General features: G+C 45.6%; 1 protein-coding gene across 1 annotated transcript in view; it reads left to right on the top strand.

The window, feature by feature from the left end:
* Window positions 1–24,865, top strand: part of ROCK1 (Rho associated coiled-coil containing protein kinase 1) — a 2,273,505-nt gene that overhangs the window by 1,638,546 nt on the left and 610,094 nt on the right. Inside the window, exon 23 of the mRNA XM_086965620.1 lies at window positions 17,137–17,302. Within this exon, the coding sequence (XP_086821746.1) occupies window positions 17,137–17,302 (166 nt within the window). The remainder of the gene's footprint in view (window positions 1–17,136; window positions 17,303–24,865) is intronic.

Below are 24,865 nucleotides of genomic sequence, written 5' to 3'. Positions count from 1 at the left end.
AATTGTGCAACTTAAAGTATTTTCGTAAGAGTTTTGTTGTGTGCTTAGTACCCTGTCCTCATAAAGAGTACAGGGCTGTTGTGATCTAAATAAATACACTGTTTATTTTCATAACACTTGTGTGGTGTCCTTTCACTTGGTGTTCAAGGGGTATATGTGATGGTATAACAGCTGGCTTAACACGCCCTCTAGAGTTTAGCCCGAAGACTGCTCGTATCCATGCTACTAGGATAGCTGGTCTATAAGGTTGACTTACAACCAATCATCAATAAGGGTTGTTTGGACTGATACATAGTGATCACTAGAATAGTGAGCACTGCATATCAGGCCAACTTCTCACACTAGGCACATTGTAAAAAAAAAAGGTCAGTTTTCACGAGACAAATGTGATGAGCCCATGTTAAGTTTTTGTCTGTTTCCTGTTGCAGGCACTAGGCCTACCCACTCAAGTGAGGTACCAGTTTTATTAGGAGACCTGGAGGAACGCTGGGTGGTAGGAAGCTTGTTGTGGCCTGGTAATCCCACATCTTTACCACACAGTGACTGAGTAAAATGTGATATTTTGTTTCTCCAGTATTAGGGTTGTCTTTCATAGATTCAAATGCTTGAATATTCCCCGTCGTCGAAGTGAGAGTCCCAAGGTACATAAAATAGCAATAAATGCTAAAAATATACATATATGTGAGAACATAACATAAGAAAAACTAGAAGTAAATACATAACTGAACCTCTAAAACAATTCCTCCTTAGGAATGCATGATAGAGAAAGAAAACACTTGTAATATATCATTGTCATTATGTTAGTCCAAACTACAGCCAATCAGGTGCCAGCACCCTCTAGAACCTTCTCCTCAGAAGCTCAAGCCCTCATATTTTCTACTGCACGTCGTGTGAAGGGAGTCTACCTGAGCTCTGCTCAGTTTTTTCCTCAACTGCTTCTTGTTTCCTGAACTTTCATCATGTCACGTAAGAAGTCTTTATTCCGACCTTGCTCTTATTGTGGGAAATGGCGTCTTTTTAAAGAGGACCCCCACAAGAAATGTATTTATTGTCTCTACCCTGAGCATGAAGTTGGTAGCTGCAAGTTTTGTAGAACCTTTTCTAACAAGACTCTAAAGGACAGAGAGGGTAGTCTCCTCCTTTGGCTCCAACGTCTCAAAGACAAGGATTCTGCTCTGTCTGATGCTGAGAGTTTTCAATCTGAACCCTCCTCTACAGCCTCTAAGCATGGTAGTGTGCAGGATATGCCTTCTCCTTTTCTAAAAAAGAAGAAACTGGCCCTGCCTTTGGCCTCTGTGGTGTCCCCACCATCTCCTACTACTACTGCGCCCACGAGACCTGGCTCTCAGGCGTCTTCTGCTGCCTCACAGCGTGTTTCCAAACCTAAACATGCTTAGTCATCGACGGGAGCGTCTACGAGCGTTCCGACGACGAGATCTGCAGTGTATACATCGTCGACGACGATGACACTGACGACGACGTCCGCTTTTAGCTCGTCGACAACGGGCTCAGCGACAGCCTCTACATCGAGAGTTTCTTTGGCCTTTCATCAAAAAGTCTTCGTCGTTGACGAAGACTCTATCGACTCTATCGACTCTATCGACTCTATCGACTAAAGCTTCGTCATCGAGGGCTCCGTCTACAGGGGTGTCTACTGCATCGACTACGTCAGCGGCTTTGCCATCTAAGAAACTTGCGTCGATGACGGCTTCGTCGACGAGCCTACCGTTGATGCTGGATTCATGAAGTCATTTTCACTGGCAGCCATTTCAGCACCGTCACCGATAACCTCGACGACCCAGTCGACGGTGGCACCATCTTCTTTTGCCTTGTTGCCTCTTGTGCCTTTATCTACTTCAGTTTCTGCATCCGTTGGCACCGATCTGTCACACCATCGCCATCCACTGCCAGGCCACCAGTTGTCTGCTCCTGGTCCGCAGCCTCCTTCAGCTATGTTTGCCACTACCTCTGAGCCTGACTCTGGTAATAATGTGGATGACCCTTTCGAGGCGGCCCACAGTCCGTCTGATCTAATCATCAAATGTCAAGATTCCGGCAGTAATGACGAAGGCGGCGACCAGGAGTCTCATGCTGAGGAACAGTTCGTCCAAGTTCCAATAGCTACTTTGCCTTTGTCTTTGATTTAAAATCTCCAGCATATGCTGGACGACTACAACCAGCGTTTTCTACCAACGCCACAAGGTACTCCTAGACCGTTACCTACTGCGACAGCTCCGCCAACTGTTCCGCCACCTTTGCCATCGAAGCCTTCACCTCCGGTTCAAACGTCGGTCAAGATTCACACTACTGTGTATCCACAGGATGCGGATGATGAGGCGATTCCAGAACGGGAGAACAGAGAGGTCCACGATGACACGGATAATGATGATGCCTCAACCAGCATGGCATAGTGGGACAACTACCAAATGCAGACACCCTCCCCTCAACCAGGAGAATCTGGAGATTCTACTCCAGTCGATATTGCCAGTTTTCATCTGTTGATGGATCGAGCGGCTCAGCGCTTTAAATTGCCAAGGACACAGAGAGAGGAGGACTGTTTCCTCTACGATTTCAAAAATCAGCCTTTCAAACAAGTCCACACGATTCCAATAATCGATTTTATATGGAAGGAGAGAGTAAAGCTCATGCAGGCTCCGAATTAGTTACCTGCCCAAGTACCGCGCATTGAGAAGAAATATAAGGCCCCAACTGGTTCACCAGCATGCCTGGTCTCTCACCCTAAGCCGGATTCGGTTGTAACTCAAGCGGCACAGCTTCGGGCCCGTAATCCAGCGTCTTCAATCACCGCACCTCCAGATAGAGAGGGTCGGCGCCTAGACGCCATTGGATGAAAGTTCTCCACCATGGCTTCCACTACAGTACGGGCGGCGAATGCCTTAGCCATTCTGGGCCGCTACGACCTGCAGATGTGGTTGGACATATCTGCCCTAGTCAACCTCATCCCGGATGCTTCCTAGGCGGACGCTCTGCAACTCCTCCAGGACGGACAAAGAGCATCTGAAGAGATGATTGACTGCGCAGTCGATATTGCGGGCACTGGTTTCCGCCAGCTTGCTAGTGCGGCTGCCTTACGACCCCAGAGTTGGTTAAAGTCCACCTCCTTCCGGCAGGAATTTCAATCCAAGATCCTTAATATGCCTTATGATGGTGAATCGCTGTTTGGTTCCCACATTGACGAAGCTTTAGAGTCCATTAAAAAGGACACTGATACGGCTAATCACTGGGCACTTTGCAATTTCGGAAACAGCCATTTCGGGGTGCACGCGGACGTGGCACTTCTTCCACTTTTCGAGGAGGACAATATCAATATCGCTCCTACAATCAGAGCAACCAACGTTACTCTTCCAATCAACAGCAATCAAATCGACAGCAGTCCTCAAAGCCTTATAGGGGAAAGTCATCCTATCGGGGATCCACCCCCAAACGCCAATGACTTTTGTCATGCCCAAAGTGTTGGAGGTCGAATCTCTCTGTTTTATTCTCAGTGGTCCTCCATCACCTCGGACCGCTGGGTTTTGGACATTGTGATGAAAGGTCATACCTTAGAGTTCGTCAAGATTCCTCCTCATACCCCACCGTCTGGCCCGCCTCCTCCCCATCTCGAGGAGCTTTACCATCAAGTCTGTCTTCTTGTTCAGAAAGGTGCAGTCGAAATAGTTCCAGTGTCTCAAAGAGGAGAGGGTTTTTTCTCTTGTTTCTTCCTCATACTCAAGAAGACGGGAGATTAGCGTCCAATTCTGGACTTGAGGGCTCTCAACAAATACCTAAAGAATCAATCTTTCTGCATGCTGTCACTACTGGAGATCCTGCGTCTTCTGGCCAGCGGGGATTTCATGACCACCATAGACCTTCAAGACGTATATTTTCATGTCCCAATTCTCCAACAGCATCGCAGGTACCTGCGCTTCAAGGTGGGGCAGACACATTATCAGTTCAAGGTGTTGCCTTTCGGACTCCGCTCCGCCCCTCGTGTGTTCACGAAGGTGTTGGCTCCTGTGGTGGCTCACCTACGCCTCAGAGGCGTCCAAATTTTTCCATACTTGGACGATTGCCTCCTCAAGTCTCAATCACGTCATCAACTGAGCCAAGACACTCGTCTTTGTCAAGATGTGTTTCAATCCCTCGGCTTGGCCATCAATGTCGACAAGTCACAGTTTGCACCAGCGCAAACCAGGACTTTCTTGGGAGTGATCTTGGACACTATGCTTTCAAAGGAGTTCGTTTCACACGAACGACAACAGAAAATCCTCCGCCTAGTGTCTCTCATTCGATCAAGGCAGTCCGTTTCTGTCCGGACGTTAGTCATTTCTGGGGATGGCATCATCTTGTATTGCACTGATCCCACATTGCAGACTGCGGACCCGTCCCATTCAAGAGGAACTGAATGTACAGTGGCGTCAGGTCTCCGGATCTTTCAACGACCAAGATGGCTGTTACAGCTTGCATGAGAAAGGGCCTGTGCTGGTGGGCACAGTCGACCAACCTGGCGACTGGAACATCCTTCCTTGTCAACGCGCCAGATCTCATGCTCACAACGGACGCCTCTCTGGATGGCTGGGGTGCTCATCTTCAAGGTCTTTCCATCAAGAGCAAATGGTCTCCACCCCAACGCTCTTGGCATATCAACAGGCTAGAGTTGATGGCGATCTTTCTGGGACTCAAGTCGTTTCCTCCTGTAGTTCAAGGGAAGTCAATGCTTATTCAAACGGACAATACCACCAGCATGCACTATGTGAACAAGCAGGGAGGGACCAAGTCTCAACGCTTGTCTCGACTGGCTCAGTCGATTTGGGATTGGGTCTACGTCATCAGAAAACCTTGACGGCAGTGCACCTGCCGGGCGTTTCAAACATCCTGGCAGACTCCCTCAGCAGATCCACATCGTCGACACACGAATGGGAGCTGCATCAGCCGACTCTGGATCTTGTGTTTCATCGATGGGGTCGTCCATCTCTAGACCTCTTTGCAAAACCAGAGAATCGGAAATGCTCATCTTACACAAGTTGGCATCCCCACCCCGGATCGTGCGGGAATGCCTTTTTGATCGACTGGTGCGATCTATTCGCTTACGCCTTTCTGCCGATCCCGTTAGTACCACGGGTGCTGTGGAAGATGCAGAGGCAGCCCTGCTACATTCATTGATCGCCACTCGATGGCCCAGACAGGCGTGGTTCTCGGAGTTGCTCCTTCTGTCCCAGTGCGAGCCCATTCCTCTTAGTCCTCGTCCAGACCGCCTGACGATGGACAAGGGCCAGGTTTGCCATCCGGATCCATCCACTCTACAATTGTCGGCATGGAACCTGAGCACCTTGAGTTCGCAAACTTAAATATCTTGCAAGACTGCAGAGAGATCCTCGCTCGTGCTAGGGCTCCGTCTACCATCAACACTTACAAACTCAAGTGGAAGAGATTTTGTCATTGGTGCATGGCAGCAAATATCCATCCAATCCACTGTACTCCGGTGCAGCTTCTTCCGTTCTTTTTGAGTCTCGCTCAATCTGGACACTCGCATGCTACCTTGAGAGTTTTCCTAGCTGCAATCTCTCGCTTCCGGCAGGATGGCTCCTCCTCCCTCTGCTCGTCCAGAATTATCTGCCAGTTTTTCAAAGGAGTTTTCCGGAAGTTCCGGCCTATTCGGCGCCCTCCTCCACCGTGGCATCTCAATGTTGTTCTGTCACAACTTATGAACTCACCATTTGAGCCCATCCATAGCGCAGATATTAAGTTCCTCGCCTGGAAGGTTGCTCTTCTTCTTGCTCTGACCTCGTCTTGTCGTGTGAGTGACCTCCACGCCTTTACTATCAAACCGCCTTATCTTCAATTCAAACCTGATGGCGTGGTGCATACGGACTTTCATCTAAACGAACCTGTGTTTTTGAAAACTTTCTTCGTTGAGCCAAAGTCTCCGGCTGAGCAGCGATTGCATTCCTTTGATGATGCCTTAAATTTTACATTAGCAGAACTGCCTCCTTCCACAGGTCCGACCAACTCTTCATTGCTTATGGACGACTGAGTCAGGGGCATCACGTTACCAAACCAACGATTGCCCTTTGGATTTCTTTGGCCATTGCGTTCTGCCATCAAAAGGCTGGCAAGCCTTTGCAGTCTTCGGTGAGGGCTCATTGTACGAGGGCTATGTCTTCATCCACCGGCCTATTTGCTGGTGTGCCACTTCATCAGATCTGCCGTGCAGCGACATGGTCCAGCAGGCACGCCTTCACCAAGCATTACTGCTTGGACGCTGTAGGAAGGTGGATATCTGACTATGGTTACCCCCAACTTTTTGCCTAGTGTTTAGCTGGTTTTCGACTAAGTTGGCCTGGGGCCCTGCTATTTAGGACCCCAAGCCTCTGCTCTCTCTGTTAAAATGGACTCCATGTACTCTAGGTACATACCAATTGGAACATGGATCACCTTGTTGGCCACTGTATAGTGTACCCTAGGTACCCAGGGCATAGGTACACCCAAGACCTACCAGGGGCTGCAGCACCTATTGTGCCACCCCTGGCCTTGCCTTACTATTTGACACAACTGGCTGATCACTCAGCTGGGGCAAGGTGGTGTAAACACCCTTTGCTTTAAATATAGTATACCTATATCTAACCCCAAAATGGACACATATACTCCTATAAGTCACTCCTATGGCAGGCCTTATCAATCCTGAAGGCAGAGTGCTTGGAAAATATGTGAGATGGTGCTCTAGCATGAGCTGAGCCTGTCTGCAGCTTTCGGAACCATGTCCTTATAGCTGTTACATAATAACGCTATACCATATACACTTAAGTGCATTATAATCCTCGCGGTTATTGATAACTTTGGCATAGCATTATCAAAACATGTCGTGTAAGGTGTCATACGCTTTGGAATACTACCCCCTCGCCAGTTCTGGCGACGGGGGTAGCTTTCCACCCTTCTATCGGGATAAGACATGTATGTAACTAGAACCCTGGTTAAAGTTAACCCGAGCCTCAGCATCACAAAATGGATGCTGCTTCCACAGACACAAGTCTGACCTCCTGCTGCTGGGAGTCCTTCCAGCAACGGAGGCCTGGACTGCTAGCACCACCCCAGACAGGGCTTTGTGTATCCAGATAGGCAGAGCTGAAAGGAATGAGACATGCCTCGGGCACACAAGGTGTCCCTGTGCATACCCCGGTTCAAACCAGTTGCTGGGGCACTCCACCCCCAGCTCTGGCGCGAAACCGGACAAAGGATAGGGGGTGTAACCACCCCCTTCCTGGTCCCACCCATGGGAGGGACCTAGTCACTAGTACAGCCCCCTTTAGCAGAATAAAGGTAGGAGCTGGTCCCATTCCAAATTAGATTATCCTGAACAACTCTACAAAGAAGAAACTCTGGACTTCGATGTTCTGCTCCACAGAAGACTGAAGAAATCTCCCTTGTCACCAAGGAGTGACCACCCTGCATCTGCAAACACCATCAAGCGTCCTAGCGGTTCACTTTGTCGTCCTTCCTGGTGGAACCAGACTTCAGAGCCCGACGAGACCCGGACTTCCAGACCTCTCCGACCTCAACTCACATCTGCAGCACAGCTGTGATCCGTGGGTGCGATGAGACACGTGGGACCGGCCATCTTGAAACTGCACTTCGCTTCCAGCACGACCTCTGAGGCACCCTTGAGAAAGTGCTTTGGGAATTGAGAAGCATCTGCATCGAAGACCAGCCCTCCAGCGTCCACAAGATCTGCGTGGGGCCCTTCTGCCTGGTTGCTGCTCAACGCGTTGTCTGGTCACTTGCAGGCTGTCTTGTGGCCTCCTAGACGACGAACTTTGAAAACTACACCGCTGGTCTGGTTGCTCCAGACTGGCCCTTGCTTCCTTCCAAAAGAGAACTACCCCGGACCCTCCTGGTCCGCACCAGACGCCATCTTCACTCACCGCGTGGGTTGCCTTTGCCAAGGCCTGTTGACTCCGATCTCGGAACAGACACCGCCGACAGCGAGAGCCTGCGTGGGACAGCTCGTGCCTCCATCCTGAACGTCGAAGACACCTCCTGGTTCACGTGGCTGCAGAGTCAAGCGTCACCTCTTCACCTGATCGCGACAACATCATCTGGTTCTTTCCTGGTTCCACTCCGGTCACTGGCTAGTGACTGTGAACATTGTCCCCTCTGCTTTCAGGTCTCTATCTTCCTCGATCCGCCCTTGGATCACTCCGGACATCTTCCTCCTGGTCGCCTGCTGCATCTTTCTCCAAGGCTCCATTGACTTCAACGCGGAAACCCGACACACTCTCACACCTATGCACCCGCAGCCCGTGGGTGAGGTAACGAGAGCATTTCGGTGCTCATAGGTAGATTGACTCTCCTAGTGTCCAGGTATCCTGTAGTTTCAGTCTCAACCAGTCGGAACTGTCTTTACTTACCTATTTCGGAATTTGTTTGTGCCTATTGACTTTGCATTGGAAACTGCATGTGTGTTCTAACACTGCACACGCATCCCGTGGGCCTCCTGCTCCTTACCTAAGGTTAGGGTAGTGTAGCCCCAGCGATTCTACAGCCTCTGGGCATCCTCATTTCTTCTATTGTTCTACTTATACCATTTACTTAGTATATGGTTTGCCGTGCCCCTAGGGCACCATTGTAATTTGTGCGACTTATTGTATTTTTCTGAAGAGTATTGTTATGTGCTTAGCCCTCTGATCTCATAAAGAGTTCAGAGGTGTTTGTTAGTAATAAATATATTGTTTATTTTCATAACAACCTGTGTGGTGTCCTTTCATCTGGTATTCAAGGGGTTATATGTGGTAAAACAGCTGGCTTCACATGCCAAAAGAGTTTAGCCTAAAACTGCTTTGTCCATGCTACCATTAGGATAGCTGGTCTATAAGGTTGACTTACAACCAATCACCATAAGGGTTGTTTGGACTGATACAAGGTGATCACTAGAACTAGTGAGCATCATATATCAGGCCAACTTCTCACAGACGCCATCAAGGAGGCGGATACCGCAGTGGGACAGGCAGTACTTCGTCATCTTTTCAAATAAGGTGAGCCTCTGTTCTCTCCTCCTTTATATATTTTTTCAAAGATTGCTATTTCAGCTTCCATGACTGTATTACTACTGTCTTTGTGCATTTCCACGCTGTGTTTAGCAATCTCATTGGAGGTTTACTGCTCTCTATTCTATCCAAGCATATGAATCTATGAAAGACACCCCTAATACTGGAGAAGAACAATTGTTACCTGTAAACAGGTGGTTCTCCAGTATTGGTGTCTTTCATAGATTCACATGTGACCCACCCTCCTCCCCTCAGAGGCTCTCTTCTCCTCATGCACTCTGGGTCACTTTGGTGCTACGAAAATCTGAGGGCTTGAGCTTCTGAGGAGAAGGTTCTAGAGGGTGCTGGCGCCTGATTGGCTGTAGTATGGACTAACATAATGACAATGATATATTACAAGTGTTTTCTTTCTCTATCATGCATTCCTAAGGAGGAATTGTTTTAGAGGTTCAGTTATGTATTTACTTCTAGTTTTTCTTATGTTATGTTCTCACATATATGTATATTTTTAGCATTTATTGCTATTTTATGTACCTTGGGACTCCCACTTCGACGACGGGGAATATTCAAGCATGTGAATCTATGAAAGACAACCCTAATACTGGAGAAACAAAATATCACATTTTACTCACTCGCTGTGTGGTAAAGATGTGGGATTACCAGGCCACAACAAGCTTCCTACCACCCAGCGTTCCTCCAGGTCTCCTAATAAAACTGGTACCTCACTTGAGTGGGTAGGCCTAGTGCCTGCAACAGGAAACAGACAAAAACTCAACATGGGCTCATCACATTTGTCTCGTGAAAACTGACCTTTTTTTTTTTTTACAATGTGCCTAGTGTGAGAAGTTGGCCTGATATGCAGTGCTCACTATTCTAGTGATCACTATGTATCAGTCCAAACAACCCTTCATGCTCAGGGTAGAGACAATAAATACATTTCTTTTGGGGGTCCTCTTTAAAAAGACGCCATTTCCCACAATAAGAGCAAGGTCGGAATAAAGACTTCTTACGTGACATGATGAAAGTTCAGGAAACAAGAAGGAGTTGAGGAAAAAACTGAGCAGAGCTCAGGTAGACTCCCTTCACACGACGTGCGGTAGAAAATATGAGGGCTTGAGCTTCTGAGGAGAAGGTTCTAGAGGGTGCTGGCACCTGATTGGCTGTAGTTTGGACTAACATAATGACAATGATATATTACAAGTGTTTTCTTTCACTATCTTGCATTCCTATGGAGGAATTGTTTTAGAGGTTCAGTTATGTTATGTATTATGGACTTCCCACTTCGACGGGGAATATTCAAGCATGTGAATCTATGAAAGACACCAATACTGGAGAACCACCTGTTTACAGGTAAGTAACAATTGTTCGTTTTAGCTAAATTTGCGGTTTGCAGGCGAGAATTATCGAGTCCGCTGACCCTGGTCCACTACCCTGCCGCATTGGGAATTGAACCCTGGTCCCGGGCCGACTTCTGCTTCCGGGTCTGCTGCCTCTAACCAGTGATCCACACCACTCCACAACAGTACACCATGTTGCACTATATTCATTTGTTTGAACCACCCCAAGTAGAAGGCAATAGTGAGAATTCTAAATGTGTCTTGCGGTCTTATATGGGGAAGCACTTCTTTAAGCAGGTTTGTTTTTTGTGCTGTCCAAAACTGAATTGTCTCCTGTTTGGTGGGTACCTTACCCATAATGGCATTAATAGTACCGTGATTAATGGCAGACACCAACAACTGTGGATGTCAAGCCTGAACGGGGAAACAGCCTTTACCACGCAAACTATTGTGTGTTTTTGGGTGGCAATGGGATAGTAGGGGTTTAGGGTGGATATGGGTTTTTATGTGGCAAGGGTATTTTTAGGGTTTAGGGTGGGTGTGGGTTTTTGGGTTGCAAGGGTATTTTTAGGGATTAGGATGAGTATGGATTTTGGGTTGCAAGGGTATTTTTAGGGCTTAGAGTGGGTGTGGATTGTGGGGTTGTGGGTTAATAAGGTAAGATATTATAGAAACACACACACACGTTGAAATATATGTGTATGTGTATATATCCTTATATATATATAATGGTTTATACTTATCTGTAAATACTTAAATTTTTGTTGTAAAGGCATGCATATTTAAAAATGTCATGGCAAAGGCCCATGCATTGTAATGACCTCATTGTAAAGGCATTCTTGGTAATGGCATGCGTGGTTCTGTCATGCAACCAGCTTGAACAGCCCTTGCCAAGGCAGTGTTATTGTACGCATAACATACTGCAGTGGATGTAGAAACAGTCTAAGTGATTATAAAGTAAGTACTTTGACTATATTTAAGGCTGCTGTATTGGGAAATGGTATGTAGCTGGCTAAGACTGGCCAGGTTGTATTTCGAATTATATTTACGGTCTATATGCAGCATGGCTGCTGCTTCAGTGTATGTAGGAAATGTTTGTGTTGGCATCAACTGTGGGGAAATTTAACCAGGTATAGGAAACTTCACATTTGTAAGCTTTGTGTGCCTCCGTTACGAAGGTAACCTCTCTAGCCGCATTAACAAGCACATGTACAGTTGAGTGAGCAGTTACTGCATGTGTACAATTTACTGAAATATCGATAGCTAGTGTCCTTTTTAATGAATGGAATTCAAAGAAATAAAGACTAGAGTGGGTTTGATCCTTTTTAAAACTTCAGGCGTGAAAAACCTACAAACATAAATAGGTGCTTCCTATTAAGCTGAGGAGGTTAAGTCCTTTTTACCATGGACGTCTGTTGAAAAGAGCCTTGGGCAAGCTCGATAAAACTACTCAAGAGACTCATTAAATAAGTAGCAGACCTAAAACGTTGGTGGCGCCATGTTACATGATTCCTACATAAATAGCAGACTGTGTATTAGGCCAACACTAATTTCAAAATATAGGGTCTCAGTCCACATATATCATCAGTGAGTGTTAGTGGGTTTTGTCTAGCTCACAGTACGACATAAAACTTCTAAGCCAACCAGGGTAACAGATGATGTTGGCAACCTCGAGCATGACACTCTTGATTCCAAATAATCTATGGAAACCGATCTAACCCTTCGCCTGTCACTCTTGCATGCCCAAGTTAAACACTATGATACTTCAATGCATCTTCAAACATTTATTGAAATGATTGTTTTCTTGCATTAAAAGCATGAGCTGCGATTATTAGAAAGATGAGAAATGTTACTGTAATCAGCATTGTTAAAATGGTAAACAATATGAACAATTCAACCATGTTAATTGTTGCTTATGTTTGCCTACTCCTCTCTATAATTACACTATACTAAAGAGAGCATAGCGATAGAATCATTCTGCCAAATCAGTTGGGATAGCCTAACCCCCATACCTTGGTCTTAGGTGTCAGGAAGCAGATTGCAGAGCACATGTTATCTTCCTTAGCATAGTGGAGGTCGTAGTCAACAGGGCTGCATCTCCGTCACAGTCTGCATCAGTTCCGTGTAAATTCCCAGCATTGAAATGCTCCTCTCAAAGAACCTTAGCACCGCAGCTTCATAAATTATTAAACACTGTTGTTATTCTCCCATTTATACCGGGCTCTTTGCTATGATAGACATCCCAGGCAGCTCAAGTTTGAGGACACATGTCAACAGTATGCGACTGCACCCCTTAGTTCCAAAGACTGGTCCAAGATTCAGAGTGGGGTTTGTACTGTGGCGATAAGCGCTCGATTTAAACTGATTCAATGCTACATGATTCATATGACCTACTTGTCCCCAAAGAGACTGCATCTGATCTACCCCTCCTGGGGAAGTGGATGCCCAAGGATGGGGCAGATTTTTTTGCATATGGTTTGATACTGCCCTACCTTGATTGTGTTATGGTTTCAGGTCCTTGCTCACCTATGTGGATGATGGAATGGAAAAATTCCCCGTACGGCTGCGCATGTATTTTGGTGCTCCTACCGAAAAACAGAAAAAGAGGATCAGTGGACCTTTATGGTGCTCGGCCTAGTAGCAAAGAGACCTATAAACATATGATGGATGAGGGTGCGGCCCCCCAGGATGCATGGATGGCAGATGTGGTGGAGTGGGCAGGAGTGGAAGAGGCACACTTGGTGAGGACTAGATGGGACGATAAGGCTCAGGAGGTCTTGTTGGCTTGGAATGCAATGTTACTGTCTTTGACACAGGCTCCCAACTCTCCGGATGACCCCTGTGAATAAAGTGGTGAAAATGTGTTACCATTCTGTTGAGCTTCAAATTTTCCTCCATAAGATGTAGATTTGGCAGGCTGTGTAGAACTATGACAGGCTCCCCGTGAGTTGTATCTGTGGAGATAGGTTGGTGGGTATGATGAGAGGTGTGCACCCCTCGACTGGTTGTCAAGATGCGATGTGGTATAAATGTCTTTTTTGTAACTTATATACAGACAGGGATAGCCATCGCCCAGTTAGTGTTGATATTGTATTATGTTTCTTGTAATTGCTAATAAAGAAATATATTTAAAAAACACTGTTCTTATCAGCTGTGTCAGAGGGGCAGAGCAGCTCATTTGGTTTTGCCTAGCTAAAATTAAGTGTCTCCTAACGAACACAGAAAGAAGGAAAAACAGTGGCATCATATTCTTCATGTACAACCCTGGAACTAACTATACAGACTAAAGGGCATAGGTGCCTATCACAAATGCACATACAGCACATTCACATGCTAAGCAATTAAGTGTGGCAAAGGGCTCCACAAGAAAGAGTTGTCAAATGAAGGAGTTGAATCTAAAATGGAGACTACATGCAAGCCACGCCACACCATGGGCCACCTTAGAACAAGACAAAGTTAAAATAGTGACCAAACATTCAGAGTCTCCTTGTTATGTCTCAAAAGGGAGCCCATACATTACCTGTGTAAGCTGTAACAACACATAATGCTGAATTTGTTGAAAACCAACCAGCACAGGTGTATCCCGATATGCCTTCATCACACACTTATAACAATTTCTAGTCACAAGGGACATCAAAGGAGACGGTCTAAGATTTGCAGTGGAAAGGGCCCAACTGCAGCCTGGCCAGCGACAGACCCCTCTACCTTCCCCACATAGAGCTGATGGTGGTGACAGATGCATCACTACTGGGTTGGGGAGGTCATCTGGGAAAGGTGGGGATCAAAGGACTCTGATCTCCCTCGGAAAACAGCCTCCATATCAATCTGTTGGAGTTGCAGGCCATTCGACAGGCACACAGTTCTGCCACACCACTAACTATTGGATTGTATTTTTTTAATCAATTGTTGCACCTATGAATTGTATATTCCTTTTTAAATAATTTGTTTTTATTAATAGTGAATATTATATGTTGATCACATATTTAGTTTTTACATTTATACTTTAAGTATTAAATAAAACAGACTTTTTATTGCTCTTGTTTGCTTGACATTCTCTGTACACATTCTGCATTTGTTTACAGTGATTCATTACTGTCTAGGAAGATACCTACATTGTGAAGGCATTCCTGCCATCCATCAAGGAGAGGCTGTTATAGATTCTCAAGGACAGCACCACTGCCATGTAGTTCTGCAACAAGCTGGGTGGGATGGGGTCTTGTGCCAGCTGACTCTGTTTCTGAGGAAGTAGTTTGAAAGTCTGGGCCTGATTATGAACTACCTGGTTGGATCATTTAACACCAGGGCAGACGAGCTCAGTATGCAGTACCGCAAAAAACCATGAATAATAGCAACACTCACAGGTGGTTCAGGGTGTGTTACGACAATGTGGAGAACCCTAACTAGATCTTTTCGCCAATACCAAAACGCGCAGTGTCCAAGTTTGCACACTGGATTCCCACCAAAGGTCCTACCTAGGAGCTGCATTTCAACTGAGTTGTGACATGGAACTCCTGTTTCCCTTACTTCTTTTCTTACCCAGATTTCTGAAGAAGATCAAGAACGAATAGGCCCAAGTCATTTGAGTGGTCTCTGGTTGGATCAGTGGAGTGTGATACCTGGAACTTCTGAGCATTTGTGACTGCCCTCCGGTCAGTCTACCTCTTCTGAGAGATCTGTCGTAGCAGAATGTCAGCTTTCTCCATACTAACCTTCTCAATCTGCACAGCCATGCATGGAGATAGTGACAACAGTTGACACCATTTAGTTGACACCATTTGACTTCCCAAATTAAGTTGTCGGTCATCCTGTCTGCCTGATGTTCTTCCACAAAGTCTAATTACCCGGCCAGTGGTATCATTTGTGTCCTGGTGTGGCGTCCGCAGACCAGACCCTCTGGTAGCCAAGCTGTTGGATATTTTGTTGTTTGATTTATTTTTGGCCCAGCAGGGCCTTGCAGTGGTCAGTATTATGTTACCTTGTTTTATTTTTGGCCCAGCAGGGCCTTGCAGTGGGTAGTATTACATTATTTGTCAGTCCTTTCGGCTTTTCTGCATTTATCAGACCAACCTTCTTTGTTCAGATCAACTATTGTGATGTAGTTTATTAATGGTTTAATACGCATGTTAACCCTTGGCAAAAAAAGCAGCCTCTGAAAGAACTGAGTGTCATTCCACCAGGTCCAAGGCTGCCACCCTTGCTTTTGCATGTAGCATGTCTGGTGTGGACATCTGTCATGCTGAGAAGTGGGCGAAGGTGCACATGTTCACAAAGGACTACTGCCTTTACGGCAAGTCCAACGGGAAGGTAATTTTGCCCGTTCTGTCCTGGAGATCATTTTGTTCCGAGCTAACTCCACTGATCCTCCCCCTTGAGAGGTACTGCCCTACTTTTTATTCTAAAGGTGAATTAATCTGCGGTTGGAAGTATCCATCAGAATAGCATGTTGCTTACCTTTGTAATGATCTTTGTGGTGAATACTCTAACAGTGGACACCTCACTGCCCTCCTCGTACTGTAGAGTGGTCTCTTTTTCTCATCTAAAGAGGTCCCACATTTGTGATTACATACTGGTACCTCCAAATGTTTTGCGCTCTTTGACCTAAGTCACTGAGAAAGTCCAGCATAAACTGATATCTGTGCACAAGTGTGGTGGTTATATGTAGCTCTGCTCCTTCACCTTCACTTCTGGGACAGAATGAAGTCACCTCGCAGGAGCACTGCTCAAAACGTCAAGGTCTAGTTTGTTGCCTGTGGAAAATTTTAAAGGTGAGGAATCTGCAGTTAGATTATCCACCAGGAAAAATTTGCTTTACCTAAGGTAAGTAACTTGTTCTTCTGGTGAATACATAATCTGCCTGTAGATTTGTCACCATTCTCACTCCTACCTAATGAGTTATTACCATGGATTAGTAAGGCTGTAGGTATGAAAGCACATAGTGCTGTTTGTTGGTGTCAATGCTCTCTAGGTCCCTGCCAGCATGTTTCGATGGAATATGGAAAAAGTATCAGGAACTAATGTCCGCACACCAGTTGGTGCCTAATGTACTCCATTGTCAAAACGCTGCTATGCGCAGCAGCCTCCTGGCTGGAGAGTCACTGCTGAAAAGTAGCCTTTCTGGACCAGTCTGAAGTCTAGAAGGAGAATTCAAAAGTTGATGGACCTGCTGAAAGCTTATGTATCCTCCAGAAATATTCACCATAAGTAAGTAACTTTCTTCAACTCTAACTAATACAATGTTGAATATACAGAGGGGAAATAATTGACAAGCAATCCGACCACAGATTTATATGAAAGAAATTGAAAATTAACATTATCATTCTTCGTAAGTAAATGCAAAAAATGGGAGTTACTTTTAATGGTTAAATGTTTGTTGAATGTTCAGATTTGGGTCTCTTTAATGAAGACCTTTTGTCTCCGATATCTGCTACAAATTGATTTCAATTTAGGCGATTTAATGATGGATTGATTTGCCTAATTTTAACCGCATCGCTGCAGCGGCTTTTCCCGCTGTGTGCGGCAAATTTGAAAAAGCCGCGTTACATGACGAGCTCAGCTCGTCATCCGCACACGACCACCGTGGCTGATGACGAGCTGAGCTAGTCATCAGCAGCGAAGAGGTTAATAAAAAATCTTTTTGGGATTTGATTTTATATAGGGGTTGCAATTATAGTAGCAAGAGTTAAATGATTAGTTGTATATTTTACCACATCTTCTTGAAAGTTATAATGTCTTTGTAACAAAGTGTATGCTCATTTTAGGGAGACACTAACTGCACAGTTGGATTTGGCTATAACCAAAGCTGAATCTGAACAGCTTGCCCGAGGACTCTTAGAAGAGCAGTGTTTTGAATTGACACAGGAGAACAAAAAAGCAGCCACACGGAGTAGGCAAGATGTTTCTGAAAAAGATCAGACTGTTCGTAGGGTAAGTTATTATTATACAGGAAGAATTACTTTACAAATGAGACCTGCAACTTAATTGTCTTGAGGTTTATACACAGATTTAATGATTGAAAGCGATGATCTCATAGAGCTGTGTTACACATGATTTTCTTATTTGTGTAAAGGGAAATAGGACTGAAGCGTAGACTTTTAAAGCACTGTTGATATGCCTTTGTCTTTAGTTCAGAGATCTTAATCACGCAATAATGTATATTTAGAAAGCTCTAGCATGTTTCTTTCTTTCTCCTTTGCAACTATCCTTTATCACTTAATATCATAAAGTAAAGTTTCTGTCATATTGTTTGTGGGCAGCACAATCTAAAACTGCTTTTAAATAAATAAACTGCATCTAACATTATACTGTGAGAAGTTGGCCTGATATGTGATGTCCACTATTCTAGTGGGCACCCTGTATCAGTCCAAACAACCCTTATGGTGATGGTTGTAAAGTCAACCTTATAGACCAGCTATCCTAGAGGTGGCATGGACAAAGCAGTCTTAGGCTAAAACTTCAGGGGGCATGTAAAGCCGGCTGTTTTACCATATGTAACCCCTTTAATACCAAATGAAAGCCAACACACAGGTTATATATAAAACATATATGTATTTATTTATAACACAACCCCTCTGAACTCTTTGAGGTCATAGGCACAAGCACATAACAAGATACTCAATTATCATACAATAATTTGCACAATATGCAGTAGAGCCCATGGGGCACTTCAAACCATATACTAAAATAGTGGTATAAGAACCACGTCACGAACAAAGGATAGGCCTAAGGCCTAGGGAATCGCTGGGGCTACGCTGTACTACCAAAGGATAGGAAGCAGGAGGCCCACGAGAGGCGTGTGCAGTGTCTTTATACACACGCGAGTTACCATAGAGTTAGAATGGGAACGAAAGAATTGGAAACTAGTTCTTTTAGGACACTTCCGGATGGACTAGGATAAAGCCACTGAAAACTAGGACACTAGGATAGTTAATACCCACTGGAGCACCGGAGTACTCGCGTTACCTCACCCACAGGAAGCTGGTGCATAGGTGTCAAAGTGTGTCGGGTTTCGTCGCTGAATCCTATGGAGCCTTGGAGAAAGATGCTGCAGGCGACCAGGAGAGAAGTGTCCGGTTGGATCCAAGGGCGGATCGAGGATGAAGAGTACTTGAAAGCAGAGGGGACAGAGTCTGGGTCACTAGCCAGTGACCAGGAAGGACCCAGGCGATGTCGCGAAGCAATCAGGTGATGTTGTGAAGCTTGTCTCTGCAGCCACGTGGACCAGGAGGTGTTGACGACGACCAGGAGCTGGGCACGGACTGTCCAACGAAGGATCTCGCTGTCGGCGGTGTCGGCTTCCTGATAGGAGTCAACAAGCCTTGGCTAAGGCAACCCACGCAGGAAGAGAAGATGGCTTCTGGATCAGACCAGCAAGGTCTGATGGGCTTCTCCTTTTCAGGGAAGCAAGGGCCAGCCTGGATCAACCAGGCCAGTGGTGGGAATTCTTAGGTTCGTCGTCACAGGGGCTACTAGCCAACGGGCAAGTGACCGGAAAGACGCGTCGAGCAGGAAAATGCAGAAGGGCTCCAGGCGGCACTCGTGGAGTGTGGAGGGCTGATCTTCGGTGCAGATGATGCTCGGGGCTGGGGCTTCTCAATCCCCAAAACACAACTTAGAGGGTGCCTCAGAAGTTGCACGGGAAGCAATTCGCAGGCTTTCCAAGATGGCCGGTCCCACGTCTCTCATCGCCTCCACGGGTCTGAGCTTTGCTGTGTTTGTGGGTCAGGCGGAAGGAAGTCTGGAAGTCCGGGTCTTGTCAGGCTCTGTGCTTTGGCTCCGGCGGGAGCGTTGACAAAGCAAACCGTTGATCGCTTGATGGTGCCTGGTTGCACAGGGTGGTCACTCCTTGACCACAAGGGAGATTCTTCAGTCTTCTATCTTCAAGTAGAACGTCGAAGGTCCAGAGTTTCGTTTCAAGTTTCAGTTCAGGATAAATCTGAAGTCTCTTGACTCAGCTCCTACCTATATACTAATCTGAGGGGCTGGATTACCTGCTAGGTCCCTCCTATGGGTGGGACCAGGGAAGGGGGTGGTTAAACCCCTTTCCCTTTGTCCAATTTCGCGCCAGAGCTGAGGCTGGAGTGCCCCAGCAACTGGTTTGAGCTGGGCTAGGCATGGGACTCCTTGTGTGCCCCAGGCAGTGTCATTTCATTCAGCCCTCCCTGCCCCAATACACTATGGCCTGTCTGGGGTGGTGCTAGCACTTCCCAAGACAGGAAACCTATTGTCCTAGCCTCCCTCGCTGGAAGGACTCCCAGCAGCAGGAGGTCAGACTTGTGTCTGTGGCAGCAGCATCCATTTTGTGATGCTGAGGCTCTGGTTAACTATAACCGGGTTTACTAGGAACAACATGTCTTCTCCCTCTAAAAGGGTGGAATGCTACCCCCATCGCCAGAACTGGCGAGGGGGTAGTATTCCAAAGCGTATAACACCTTACACAACTTGTTTTGATTAAGCCAAAGCAAAGTTTGCATTCAACCGCGAGGATGATAATGCACTTAAGAGTATATGGTATGGCTATATCATAGAACAGCTATAAGGACATGGTCCCGAAAGCTGCAGACAGGCTCAGCTCATGCTAGAGCCTTATCTCACATAAAACCAAGCACTCTGCCTCCAGGATTGTTAAGGCCTGCATAGGAGTAACTTATAGCTAGCTGTATATGTGTCTATATGTAAGGTTAGATATATACTATATCTAAAGCAAAGGGTGATTACACCACCTTGCCCCAGCTGAGTGATCAGCCAGTTGTGTCAATCTGGATGGCCAGCCAGGGTTGGCATAATACATGCTGCTGCCCCTGGTAGATATGCAAAGGAAAGGATCCCAGTGTAGTAAATTCACAAAGGGGTGAAAGCATAAAACAATTTATATTGAAACTTCAAAGAGACACAGAAGAAAATCATTTCAACCAATGTTGTTTAATCACATTGGAGGGCGTGGTTATTCACATGTATGACATTAGAAAAAATTATCATATAAATAATTGCATAAACGGTGCCCCAGGGGAAAGGGAAAGGGTAGGCCTTGGATGCACCTATGCCCTAGGTACCTATAGTACTCTGTACCGGGGATCATAAGGTGACCCAATACCCAATTGGAGATGTGCCTAAAGTACATGGAGTCCATTTTACAGAGAAAGCAGATAGCCTGGGGCCCTGATTAGCAGGATCCCAGGCCAACTAAGTCAAAAAACAGCTAAACACTAGGCAAAAAATCTGGGGTAACCATAGTCAGGTATCCACCTTCCTAAATATACCAACTGGATCCAGTTGGACATGATTGGGAAGCAGTACAGGCTGATTTAAGACTGAGCCAGGGGCTTCAAAGAGGTGGGGAACTGTTACATAGAAATGAACAAAGTGACGGGGGACAAGATGTCCGCCGCTTAGGAGGCCGACAGCGGTACTAGCTGGCTGTGGTGGGGTGTTTGTTTGGCCACTAGTTCTGCGCACATCATATGCACAGACTAAGGTCTGGCCGTCTCAATGGGGTGGAGGGGCGAGCTGAGCTAGAGGAGGGTGGGGTGGGTGGGCTTCACAGGGGTGTTGGGTTGGGGGGCAAGGGGGGGTGGTGGGTTGCACCTCACATGGAAGGGAGGAAAAATAAAAAAGGAAAATACCTGGTGCCATAATGTTTTTGTATGCCTTAAAGCTTCTTGTGTAAAGCAAGGGTATTGACTGAGACAAGGGCATGGGATAATTTAGTAGAGAATAATGGGCAAGCTTAAGATCTGTTCAGTCAATATTGGGGGCCTGAATGATTGGAGCAAGAGACAGAGGATGGGGCAATTTGTTAATCAAATCAAATCAGATAGATATGATTTGCCTATAGGAAACTCATTTACCCTGGGTGAAAAATCACCTGTTAAGTATTAAAGGTTTCGATCTGCTGGCTTGTTCCTCACAGACATCTACGGTCAGAGGGGTGGCAATACTGGCTAAATCCAGCTTGGTAGGGGCTAGACGTCATTTGGCAGACACCCTGGGTTAGGTGGGTACTTGTGGAACTGGAGACGGGATTTACACTTTGTACAATCTATGGCTTCAACCAGGATGAACCCGAGGTTTTTGATCAAACGGAGGTGGAACTTTCTAACTGGCCCTGCCCCCTCGTAGTGTGTGGGGATATTTCTGCAGACTTTACAGATGTCTGTAGTAGGGTAAAGTATTCTGGCCGTAAGCCTAAGGTATTTAGAGCATTGAGCTCATTATTTAAATCACACGGTTTGATGGATGTTTGGAGCAATAAAGATCCTAATAATCCAGGGTTCAAGTTCTTTTGAGGTCCTTTTAAGAAATACGTTAAGCTGAACTACTTTCTTATTTCTTCTACTTAGGCGCAGAGTTGGCATAAAAAAATTATCAAAAGTGATCTACAACCACAGTGCACTAATTTTACTATACGAAGTAGATACGCTAAATAGGCCCCATACTAGATGGATTTATGATAGGAAATTGCTAATGGATCCCAATTTTGTAGAACATTTAAGGAACTGGGCCCAAAATTATTTTGATATAAATCACTATAGTGCATCCTGAAATATTGTGTGGGACTCATTTAAAGCAGCTTTGAGATGGGAAACGATCAGCTTCTCTGCCGGGTTGAAGAAAGTGGCTCGGGAAGAGAATGAGAGGCTAGTAGGCCAGCTGGCAGAGGTAGAAGAGCTTCATATGAGGGATATAGCACAGGGAAGTGAGGCAGATGGAAGTCAGCAGAAGATTCTAGTTATCAAAGCGGAACTATACAAGTGGATAGCTCAGAAAAATGCTGATGAGTACCAAACACAGGGGATGATATATGAGACAGGAGAGCAGGCGGGTAAACTTCTAGCACTAAGGATTAGGCAGGGATGCAGTAGGATTATAATAACGAATATACAAGAAGGAAACCAGGAGTATTCAGAGCCAGATGATATCCGTAAGGTTTTTAAGAATTTTTACCAAAAATTATATATGGAGGCGGATAGGGCAGACTTTACTAGTTTGGTGTTTGAAGATCTAGGCCCTCAACTGGCCAAACAGGATAGAGCTGCGTTGGATAATGATCTGGTATTAGGGGAAGTGGTAGAAGCATTGCAGGATTTATCAACAGGAAAGGCCGCGGGGCCAGATAGTATCCGGCTTGAATTATACAAATGCTTACAGGATGTGATAGCTCCCCTGCTGTTGGATTTATACAATGGTATAATCTGCTCCGGGGAAATCCCATATTCCTGGAAAGAAACAAATATTATTGTATTCCATAAAAAAGGTAAGCCTAAGGAAAATCCTGGCTCGTACCGTCCAATATCCCTCATATATACAGACACTAATATTTATGCGAAGGTTTTGGCTAAAAGGCTTGGAGGGGTCATTGGCGGTCTGGTTTCCCCGTGGCAGTATGGGTTTATCCCAGGTCGAGGGACAACAGACCATATTAGGCGGGCCATCACGCTGTTTGATCTGCAGGCTGTCACGGGGGACGGATGGCTATGTCCTTCTGGATGCAGAAAAGGCCTTTGATCGCCTCACGTGAAAGTATTAGTGGGGGAAATTGGAACAAAGGGGCTTTGGCCCTAAAATAACAAGTGCTATTAAGGCTATGTATGCTTATCCTAAGGCCAGAATCCAGCTGATGGGAGGTAGCTCAGAAAATTTTTATATTTCACAGGGGACACAACAGGGGTGCCCCTGCTCACCAATCCTGTTTGCCCTGTATATTGATCAGCGTGTCGGAGGATACTAGGGTGTGAGGATATTAAGCCGGTAGTCTGTAAAGGGTTCGAAACCAAGTTGTTGGCCTATGCCGATGACCTGGCCATAATCACCATAGAACCAGATATGGCTCTTACAGCCCTTACAGGGATAGCTACGGAGTTTGGGCACTGCTCAGGGTACCTCCTCAATGAAAGTAAGACCCAAATAATATGTACCAATAATATTACAAGGCAGGATGGAAGATATACGGATTCAGCGGTCTATCGAGGGGTCAGGATAAGCCCTGTAATGGATACAATCATTGAGGAGAATTTTACCCCGCTGGTTATTTCAATTGCGGCAGAGTTAAAAAGAATAGACGCCTTACATCTGTCTTTAATAGGGAGAGCCAACATGCTCAAGATGACTATGCTCCCTAAAATACTGTATCTCTTTCGCTCTATCCCGCTTATGTTGGGGGAGGGTGTTATAAAATCTTTAGAGGCAGTATTTGTGAATTTTATTTGGCAGTATGGGAAAACTAGACTATCTATGAAATATGTGTCTCTGCCACAAGATAAGGGAGTGAAAAGAACAGGAGTACAACCCATCAACCACGTTGGGATTGGGGTAAGAATATGTATTAAACAAACAGTATCCCAACAGGTATCATTCAATCAGGCAGTTAAAAAAGAGAAGCGATGATGCCTGATTGAATGATACCTGTTGGGATACTGTTTGTTTAAAACTAGATAAGGGAGGGCTGGCAGTCCCTAATATTAGATTTTATCATTTGGCCTGTCTATTTAGTCAGATGGCAATATTAGACTCTGCCACACATTTGTCGGACTCCCTTTTTGGGAATTTAAATCCCCCATCTATTTTTGAATTGCTTTTAGGCAGAGAAGCCTTTGGGCTCCTGCTGCGCAAGACTGATAGACGCTATTATAATAAAATGCAATATAAGGTGTTAGATGGCATCTGGGGAGTCTGGAAAGTAATACAGAAAACAATGGCAATCCCGAAAATTAACTATTACACACCTCTCCGGAACTCCATTATCTTTCCACAATTTAGCAGTGATAGGCTGGGGAGACTGTGGGAGCAGCAAGGAGTCAGAAAGATAGGGGACATATTTGAAGGGGATAACCGGATGAGTTTTGATGATATTTAACGGAAATTTGAAGTCCCAGCCAATCAAGGCTTTAAATTTTTTCAAATCTATCGAACTTTGACGGGTAGCAGACCACGGATCCCCCCAGGTGGTAGTCAATATGGTCAAGAATTTACTAGGAGGGGGAAATAAAATTAAAATAGTTTAGGTCACTAATAACAACAATACAAGATGACCTGGATAAGATTGAAGCCTCCTGGATGACGAAATTAGGGGATTCAGATGTCGACTTAGATAAAGCGCTGCAATTGGCTGGGAAATTGTTCCGCTCTACGAGCCCAGCACTACAAAACTTTGTTTAACTTATATTTGACACCAGCCAAGCTATTTGATTGGGGTAAAAGGGATGACGATAAATGCCCAAGGTGTCGCGAAGGACCTGCTAATTTGGTGCATATGTTTTATCACTGTGAAAAGCTAAGCAGAATTTGTACTTAGATTAAGAAATTCTGGGATGGGCTGCTAGGTGTTAAGATCAACCCACCCCCTACGCTAATGATATTAGGAACCGATTGTTACTTGGGTCTTAACAAGGAGGAGGAAGCCTTTGTTGTTATGTGTGGCAGTTCTCCGGATATTGCTAGCGCAGGAAGGAAGGATACTACAGCACCCTCTTTCCAGATGTGGCTAGCTAGACT

This window comes from Lissotriton vulgaris, chromosome 4_1, assembly GCF_964263255.1.
Source record: "Lissotriton vulgaris chromosome 4_1, aLisVul1.2, whole genome shotgun sequence".
Classification (NCBI taxonomy): Eukaryota; Metazoa; Chordata; class Amphibia; order Caudata; family Salamandridae; genus Lissotriton; species Lissotriton vulgaris.
This window is presented reverse-complemented; position numbering and strand designations above follow the sequence as displayed.